Below are 9,921 nucleotides of genomic sequence, written 5' to 3'. Positions count from 1 at the left end.
CTTTTTGGTCACGAGATGACTACTGACATTTTTACCGAGAATGATAAAGCAGATAGAGATTAAGTTCGTACAATAATAAATGTGCAATTAAATTTAATGCACAGGTAAGTATTGTTATGAACAAAATTTAGTAAATAATTATCTTAATAATATATGCAAATATGTATACAAACCGAGTTGCTTTATTTGCTGAACGCAGCAATATTGTCAATTGCAATGCAGATCACGATCTATAATGTGATTGGACAATCTTCAATCTCAATCTTAATCTCAATCTCCAATGCGTAGTCTGATACTGGCTTAATACATCGCCGATCCCAGCTAGAGTCCTAGATTATCAGAGAAGCGCTACCGGTGTTACGAGTCCTGATTGGACTCGCAAATGGCCAATCATAAGATTGATTTATTGCTATTATAAATGGCTACCGAATAAATCAATCTTATGATTGGCCATTCGACGCCATTTTTAATATTTTCTAGTACTTTTGCGATACTGCCATAAGCCGGTCGCGCTTCTCTGATAATCTAGGACTCAATCCCAGCTAAATCTTTGACTATATATAGTCAAAGAGCTAAATCGCAAGCATGACGCATGACCGCTCTCAGGATCCTCTCTTGACTCTACTTTAATCTGTGGTCTGTGGATATGGATCAACGCATGCGCACTAAAAACTTGTGACATCGAAAATAGCGGAGTATCGCATCTGTGTGTAATCAATCTGTGACGGAAAGAGAAGATTATAATTTTTGTTAACCTCACATAAATATTTTGTTATTGTGAGGTGAAAAATAATGAAAACATGTCTACGGTGATTATTTGTAATTTTATGTCACGTAACTGAAATTATAAATAATGTTAATTATTTAATACACAAAATCTTACTTAGATTTCAATTCTTAATTTTTATATTTTAAGTTCTTCAATTTATTATTGGTAGTAGTAGTAGCAATTAAGATACAAGCAATTGTATCTTTATTATCGATATTTAATACAATTTTACGAGCTCCTTTTAAAATTTTATTTAGTTAAGTAAGATTTGATAGAAATAAGAACATTTTAAGAAATACATAAAACAATACATGATTACGCTGTCGTTAGTGTTAATATGTATTAATATCATTATCATATTGTTAAAGAAAATATAATTTTTGTTCAGCGACCTGACGATCACCGGAGGAAATGGAACCGAGAGGAGTATGAAAGGATTGCACTTCAAAGACTTCAAGATGAGATTGCGGAAGAAGAATTAGGAATTCCCAAACAACCAGCAGTTAAAAGAGAACTGCTGAAGCAAAGAGATTACAAAGTTGATCTTGAATCTAAACTAGGAAAGAGTGTTGTTATCAATAAAAATACACCATCATCACAAACCGGAGGGTAAAATTCAACTTCCAATTATTTTATAAAAAGTATCAAATATATAATAATTATATATGTTCACTTTTAATAATTATAATATATAAATAATTAATGTATAAATTTGTTGCATCTATTATATATATAATATATATATATATATATGTATGTATATTTTATTTTTTATATAAATATTGATTATAAGGTCATAATATTTTTGTCCATAGGTACTACTGCAATGTTTGCGACTGTGTTGTCAAGGATTCAATCAATTTCTTGGACCATATCAATGGGACAAAACGTAAATTTAAATAATTTCAGAAAATTGTAATGGAATTAAAATAGCTTTATTTTAATTAAAATTCTTAATTTTTTAACCAGATCAACGTAATCTTGGCATGTCTATGAAGATAGAGCGATCTACATTGGATCAGGTTAAGGCAAGATTTGCACAGAACAAAAAAAAGCTCGAGGAAAAAAAGAAGGATTACGATTTGGAACAAAGAGTGAAGGAATTGAAGGAAGAGGTTTGTTTCTTCTAAGATCGTATTTTGAACATTTTTTCGTTTGCTGTATACTCTTTTAACAAGATTATCTCTATTATTAGGAAGAAAAAATCAAAGAGTATCGAAAGGAGAAGCGAAAGGATAAGAAGAGGAAGATTGAAGAATTGTCCGAGGACGATGCAGGACCTTCTGACGAAATGGCCGCGATTATGGGGTTTTCTGGTTTCGGCTCGAAAAAAAAGTGAACAACTGAAGCTGTCAAGCGTTTGTGAACTGCTATTTAAAGAAGAAAATATCGTTTCTTTAGAAAAGATCAGAGCCGATACAATTTGAAGACTGGTGGAAAAATGAATAATCTTATTTTCAATTATGACGAATAGTCTTAATTCCAATTTATAATTGGAATTTAAGGAGATGATTTGTCAATTTTTGTACATTTACCATGACTTTCATTTTTCCATCATTGTTATAAGAATCGCGTTTTTTCAAAACGACAAAGGAAACTATCAATTACAAGTCCGACCAACGTGAACGTAACAGATCACGAGCTTAAATTGACTAAGTAATTAATTAAGAATTAATTAAAATTAATTAAGATTATTTGGGGTACAAATTCGTAATATAAATAATTTAAGTGTATCTTTAAAGCAACTTTATGATAACTCCGACAAACTCCTTCACTACGAAAGTGCAGGATTTTATGCTTGGCCAAAATAAAACGCGTGTGACGTGCGCGCAGAAATAGAATTTATGAATGCAAGTGTGCAATGCATCAGTGCAAATAAAATTTAGTACCAATATTTTCCTCATATTCTATTTAAATCACATATCAGTATCTTAATGCTACAGAAAGCTTTTAATGGATATTTTTTTGTTTATTTTAATTCCGATGATAAAGATTATATTAAAAAGAATTATATTAAAAAGAAAATATGATCGAGAATTTCTATCAATATTTATCACGATCGATCTATTTGTAGTGTTCCAAGTAACGTAAATTTTTTGAATGTATAACAAATATGCTACACTCGTAGAGCATTAAATCAAGACTGTGGAAAATTTGTAATAATTAAATTAAGAAAACTTCATTTCTCTTTCTCTCTCTGTCTCTCTCAAACAACCAACACAATTATACAATAAAAATAGAGTCAATGTATTTGTGTATAAATTGAATTATTTCCCGCACGAATCCTGTAGAAATCACACTTCTGTGCAGTATATAATTTCTACTTCCCAGTGTCGCAAAGTCAATTAGCTATACTGTAAGGCTATATTAACTTATAATAGTAATGCTCTATCTTTTTTAAATTAAGCACCATTTTCAGAAATAGGCAAAACCTTACGAGCTGCATAAGTTTTATTTCATCAATAAAAATGAATAAATCAATCAAATTTTACAAATATGTCATTTATAATCAAGCTATATTTTCAAATATGAATTCGTAAAAATTTCTTTAAAAAATACATTCTCAAGTAAAATTATAAAACTGAACATTTATTACATAGTTAGTGTAACATTTGATTGATACAATTGTTTGGTAAGGCTTCTTACGCGTGATATTTAAGAAAATGAATAAAACTAAAATTGTTGGATTATTTTCACAGGATTGCGAACTGCGTAATGTTACTATTTTGATAGTTTGCATAAAATAGAAGATAGGAAATACGATTTTATAATTTCGGCTATGAGCCATAAAAATTTCTACTTCTCGATGTCGCAAAGTCAATTAGCTATACTGTGAGGCTATATGTTAACTTATAATTTATAATAATAACGCTCTATCTTTTTTAAACTGAGGACTATTTTCAGAAATAGGCAAAATCAACAAGCGAGTCGCGGATCACTGGTTTATAATATAAATTACAGTATGCGCCTTGCCATTGTCAATGTCAGCCTCTCGTGAAGCACAGAGACAATTCGTGCAAATTCTCGAAGTCCCGTAAAACGAAAGTAGTAAATTCTTCCTCCTCTTTCTTTAAAATATATTTTCCTTCCGCGGGCTCTTTCCTTCTCCCTTGAAAGATCCTCTCGCGAGCTAGAGGGAAGGAGGGAGATCTCCACGGCTGTCGTCTCCCACTTCGCGAAGGATCAGGATCCTCTACTGCGGAGGGGCTCCACGGACCGCGAGGGCCTGCAGATTCCGGGGACCGGAGCGACGGCGCAGTGCCGGTGTCGACATGCGACCGACGTATACAACTCTCTCACAACGCGGTGCTCTTTCTCGCAGCAGCGACAGCTAGGCAAGCTCGCGCGGCGTTTGCAGCCCGTTATTCGAAAGTCCGCGGAAGCCGCGCGTGTCGGAGTCGCGGCGCGTCGTGCCATACCGTGCCGACTGCCGTGCCTCAGTTGCCCGCCGCACGTGTTGGACTCGCGTGAAGTGACGCGACGTGACGTGCGAGCCGTCGCACGTGCCACCGAAAGTATCCCGTATAATCCGTTCTCCGCGTCCGCCCATTTCGCGTCCGACAGCGATCATCTCGATCATTATCCGTAAATCGAATCTGAGTCGTCTGAGACCGATGGACGCGCATCTTCATCAGGAGAGACGAGAAGAAAACCAGTGAAGTTTTTTTTTCTTGGAAAAATTAAACAAATGTATATTGTTTCTCGGAAACGAGAATATACTTGGAAGAAACAGAAAAATTGAAGCTACAGAGAAGAATGCCTTAGAGTGGTTTGGCGAGGATATTTTTTTAAGAAAAGGAGAAGTGATTGTCTCGAGAAATAGTGCATGATGAATAAATAAAAAAAAGGATGTTATACATTTCAATACTGGAGGTGGACACAAGTTTGGACAAAAATTGAATTAATTGCTTGAAAAAGGAACAAGACCGCTGTGTTGAAGGATAGTTTCTATCTGGGAAAAAAAAATTGGCACTGCGATTTTATTCGTATTGAGAGTTGGCTCTTCTCAATAGATTAATAGAACATTCTCTAAAATCGTTCCGTTCGTCTAAAAAACGTTCCGTCTACAGATATAAAAGAAATATGAATTGATTGATTAAAGCAAATCTCAGTATCCAGAATAATTGTCTTCTTGCGTGGAGTTTGGAATAATCACTTTAAAAAAAAAGACGCTCGAATCATGTAAAGAAGCGAAACTTTATCAAGTAAAAACACTTTAATATTATTCTCTTTTATGAGCTTCAATAAACTTCTCGGAGCAGCTTTTGGGCCAAATTTGGAATAATTATATCTTCACTTCTTTGTAACAGTCAGTAAATTTTTTTACTGATTACCTCCAAAAGAGCGTTCATGACATCTCTTCACGAAAAGATTTTAACGTTGAACAACTTCTTCTAATTACCGCTAATACCGTTATTCCTGTCGTGAATTGAAGTTTAGAGTAGTTTCACGAAAGAGACATCGACCGATACGTTCTTCTGTGTGCTTGGATTTTATGAGGGATCTCTTGCCTCGTTCCCTCCGAATTTTATAATCAATTATATTAAATCAACCGGCTGTCTAATGTACGCTCGCGAAAAATGCGACAAGCAGCCACGGCGAGTCTATCGGACTTGACACGGAACTCAACGGATTGATGAACATCGACGGTGACGGTTTTACGAGCGTCTCGATCACGGTTCGCGGGCACCGTACAGCGCGGCATTCGTTTCGACTTGAAGAAGTTAAGACGTCAAGAAGAAAGACGTCGGGATGTCGCGAACTCTGCAGCCAATCGAGGAATCCAATCCCGGCAAGTCATCGGGTAAGACCTCATTCACTTTTTTGATGACGATTTTTCAATTAACCTTTCTTGATATTATTGACTTTCTTAACACCACACCAGTAAACGAAAATGTATTGAAATGGATAGAAATAAATTCATTTCGATATTTCCAAATTGGCGCTTCTGATTTTTTGAATCCATTTGAAACTAAAAAAAATATAACACGGACATTAATACATATCAGAATTCAACATGGTGAATATTCATTTCGTATTTTAATTTATTTAAATTTAAAAATAATATAATACAGACACATGAATACATCCGAATTCAACATGATGAAGAGGTCATTTTGTATTTCGATTTATTTGAATCCAAAAATAATATAATAGGGACAAGAACACCCAAAAAATAATTTTAATATTAGTGGAATCCGCTAAATCTTAGAGGATTTTATTCTTGTATATGGCCTCAAGAGGAATCCTCTGAAATTAAAAGGAGAATATTCTCTGCGCAATATTCTAATAGTTAGAATAATTTCGTCTTGCATTTACAGTACAAATCTTGTACTGTAAATCTATATTTATAATTCACATTATTTATACTGTAGTTTTTCAGTATGTACAATGAATAACGGAACGCAGCCTTACTGCGTCTGTTTTTGCAAATGCAGCGCAACACTTCAATCAATCGTCACGGCAGAACGCAGCGATACACATTGCTTTTTGTGTTATTCATATCGCATGCGACAAGAGAGGGCATTTCGCTTGAAAAAAACATATTCCTTTTAATACAAGAGAAAAATCGAAAAATAATATCTAATAGATTTTAGATGAACAGTTCACTATTGAAAGAAGAATACTCTTTCTGTAAAAGTTTTCGCTTAAAATATGGGATTAGAGGAAATTTCACTTTATAACTAGAATTTTTTTTGGATGAATGCATCTTCGGACTTTAAAGCGCCAACTCGGATAAATTAAAGTGAAGTGCAATTTTCAATTTATTTGAATTAATTTTCGTTTGCTGCTCTTCAGGAAGAACTATATATATCTATAAGGATGTGTCACCCATATAACAGCCTCTGCGAAGTAAATTAAAATTGGAAATGTAGAAATATTTATATTTTAAACAATATACATAAAAAGGGTTGTGTGTGACTATCATGTATTTTTATTTAATAAGACATTTTGATAGTTTATTTACTTTATTTGTTATTAAAAATTAAATTGCTTGAAAATGCAATGACAAAAATCTAAGTTTTTTTTAATAAGTAGGGTAAAATAGCGTAATTTGGTCATATAGTGTAATTTGGTTAACAACATTTTTTGAGCTCTGTAGTTCGCACTAGATAGTTGACGTTTATGTCATTTAAATTGTCATTGTATTAGCTCACTTTTGATGAGACATAAAGTTGAATAGACGTGTTAATTTTTGCTAATTTTTGTTAATTTTTTTTTGTTAAGTTGACCAAATTACGCTATACTCCCCTATTTTAACATTCAAGATGATTTACACAAAGTTTTATTGCGATGCAAAGATTGTTCTGTAAATAAACAAACAAATAAATTTTGTTAATTTACAGAACAACTATTTTCATTGCAATGAACTTTATATAAATTATATCTTGAATTTAAGGTATTTATATCGAAAGATTGAATTTTTTTGTCATTATTTCTTAATTATATTTTCATTAGAGCATACTTGTATTTTTTATTAAAATAATTTTTTTTAATCCAAGTTTTAAACCATCATTAAATTTTTGTATTACTTTTAAATACAGCGATCTAGAGTAATCTGTCATTTTTCATATTTTCATTGTTTTGAAAATACATGTATATCCTTAAGAAATTCAGGGTTAATAAATCAGAGATTAAATAAAATAGAGATTGTTAAATCTTTTACATACAGGCTCTCTTATTAAAAAAAAACTAATTAGATTAAATTTCTTTTTAGAATAAAAAAAATAAATAAATTATTAAAATCGGATTCATAAAATTCATGTTTCATTTTGCTCATAAAGAAGAAATTAAAATAACGATAAAATGAATACTAAAATGGCCCAAATTACAAAAAAGTCTTTTTTCTTTTGCGAAATATGATATTTGAAATATTTAACGCGCTCTCTTTTCACTTTTCAAATATATAAGGTCTACAAAATCTTCTTGATAAAACGCGTAATAAGTTTTCTTATTCTAATTCTAAAACAACAGCCGCGCTTTCCCTTTTCTTTTCCACGGAAGTGAAAAGGATCGGACACGCACCGTGTTGTTATCTGTTACACGGAGCCTGCCCACGGCTCTTATTTCCAACTCTTGTTTTCGAAACAGCCCGCGATCACTCGTGCGTGATTGAACGGATCGGCCTAAGTGGATCCGACGAAACAGGCTGCGAACGGCTGAAATTTCCGCTTCACGACACTTAGAGGCACGGTCAAGGCTTTGAACAGCCGTGGTCGCAAGCAAGAGCGAAAATTGATATTTGCATATTGACACAAGCGAAACTGTGCATCAAGTCAAGCCGTCTTATTGATTAAAACTGGATTCCATCAATATTATTTTTTTTTTATTAAATTAATGTATAAATTCTAATAATTGAGAAAAATCGAATTCCACTTATAAAACAAAATCTACTTTAGAGTCTAATATAAAAGAATATGAAATTAAATACAAGACAGCATATTTAGAGAAATTTAATACTGCATCAAATTGATTAGTGATTAATCACTTAATTTGACTATTAAAAGTTATTTACTACTAACTGTTATTAGTGTTTCTATACTAATGTAATACTTACAGTATTAAATTTTTCTAAGAGTATGTGCTTGCATAATAAAAGAAATGGTCATTTCTCACAACTACGTGACTTATTAGTTATTACTATTATGCGATACATTGTGTATTATTATTATTATTATTTATTATCGTAATTATTAAATCAAAGATTCAAGCAAAAATCAAATATTTAAAGCAAAGACTGACTATGGATCACAATATTTCGCCGTAAGTTAACAAAATTGTTGTAAACGCTGCAAGTTTGATATCGATCATTCGTTGTGACGTCTATGATTTTTCGATTTGACTCAAAAAGTTTTTTTTTTTTTATTGCCGCACTGAACTGCACCAGAACTTTTCTTCTCGCTTTCGCTTAATTTCAAATATATGTACATACTTATTTTACTTTAAATACAGAGAATTTATATTTAACTAGTTAAGCTATAAAAAACAGACAAATATAGAATCAAATATTCAGAATAAACGATACCGCCTTCTTTCATCGTTTTTTTAAATAAATAATCACTTGAAAGATGTGATTTAAACAAAAATTTATTTGTTCGATTTATTAACACGTAATTATCAAGCGATGACCAATCTGGTTCGCAGTTGTGCATATGACTAATCAAATTTTAAACTACAAATAACTATAATTAGTTGTGAAATTAAGTACCGGTTTCGATCTCTGACTGAGAATAACGGATTTAGCGGACCATCAACCGAAAAGGATCTCAATATGGAGATCGAAATAGGTATTGGAATACACAGCCAATTACAAGTAAAATAATTTGGATTTTAAAATCTGATTATTCGCGCGCGCGCGCACAAATCGCGCATCAAACGTCAGACTCGTGCTGGCCATTCTTCGTTTTTATAACTATACACTTCACTTCGAAATTTCGATCGCGTCGCAGCGTAGCGTGGCAATTAAATCTAAGCAATATATTACGAAAAGCCGTACAGTTCGTTGTGAGACGCAATTAATCATTAAATCTTCTCTCTCGGACAGAATATAACACCCGCTGGCAGTTATTAGTTACGAATTGCGATCTACTTTCACAATTAATGCCAGCTGAACGTGTGTGCGTTATTCGCACTCGGCCAAGTATTACCACTGTGGAACAGGTGGAACATGAAAACTAACGGCTGTCGGAAAGATCGAAAAAATGAATGATCCATTTGCGTCAATTATTCGCTGCTACACGTCAAAGTGTTCTAATTCCTTAACGACAGACCTTTCCCCCCTATAATACATGGATAATATGTAGAAAAATTATATTGTTAATAAATCATCTCTTATCCCAAGAATAAAATTGAGTAGAGAAGTTTACTCGTCAATATGTAAGGCTTTAGCGAGAGAAATATAAGTTAAATTAAATTATTCTATGTAAATTAAATTTGTTCTTTATAAAAAATTAAAAAGTATAAGAAAGAGTGATCCAAAATCGCCCTTTGTTTGGGACCTCGGTTTTGAGACTGAACTGTGTGCCAAATGATACCTTATAATGAGACATTAATTATAGAGAAGTTTCAAGTTGAGGTGACAATTGTTATCAGAACTGGAGAAGAGGGGGGGGGGAGGGTAAAATCAAAGTTCATTATGGAATTATCACAGA

General features: G+C 32.7%; 1 protein-coding gene across 1 annotated transcript; it reads left to right on the top strand.

Moving 5' to 3' along the window:
- The first annotated feature begins 669 nt into the window (after nt 1-669).
- On the top strand, nt 670-2,663 carry LOC105457165 (zinc finger matrin-type protein 2). Its single transcript, XM_011701677.1, has 5 exons — nt 670-809; nt 1,158-1,378; nt 1,585-1,658; nt 1,739-1,884; nt 1,965-2,663. The coding sequence occupies exons 1-5, from the start codon at nt 801-803 to the stop codon at nt 2,106-2,108; spliced, it is 594 nt and encodes a 197-aa protein (XP_011699979.1). The 5' UTR covers nt 670-800; the 3' UTR covers nt 2,109-2,663.
- Nucleotides 2,664-9,921: the final 7,258 nt, after the last annotated feature.

Source organism: Wasmannia auropunctata, unplaced genomic scaffold, assembly GCF_000956235.1.
Source record: "Wasmannia auropunctata unplaced genomic scaffold, wasmannia.A_1.0 LD335353.1, whole genome shotgun sequence".
Lineage (NCBI taxonomy): Eukaryota > Metazoa > Arthropoda > Insecta > Hymenoptera > Formicidae > Wasmannia > Wasmannia auropunctata.
Note: the sequence above shows the minus strand (reverse complement) of the source record. Positions and strands in the feature narration are given on the sequence as shown.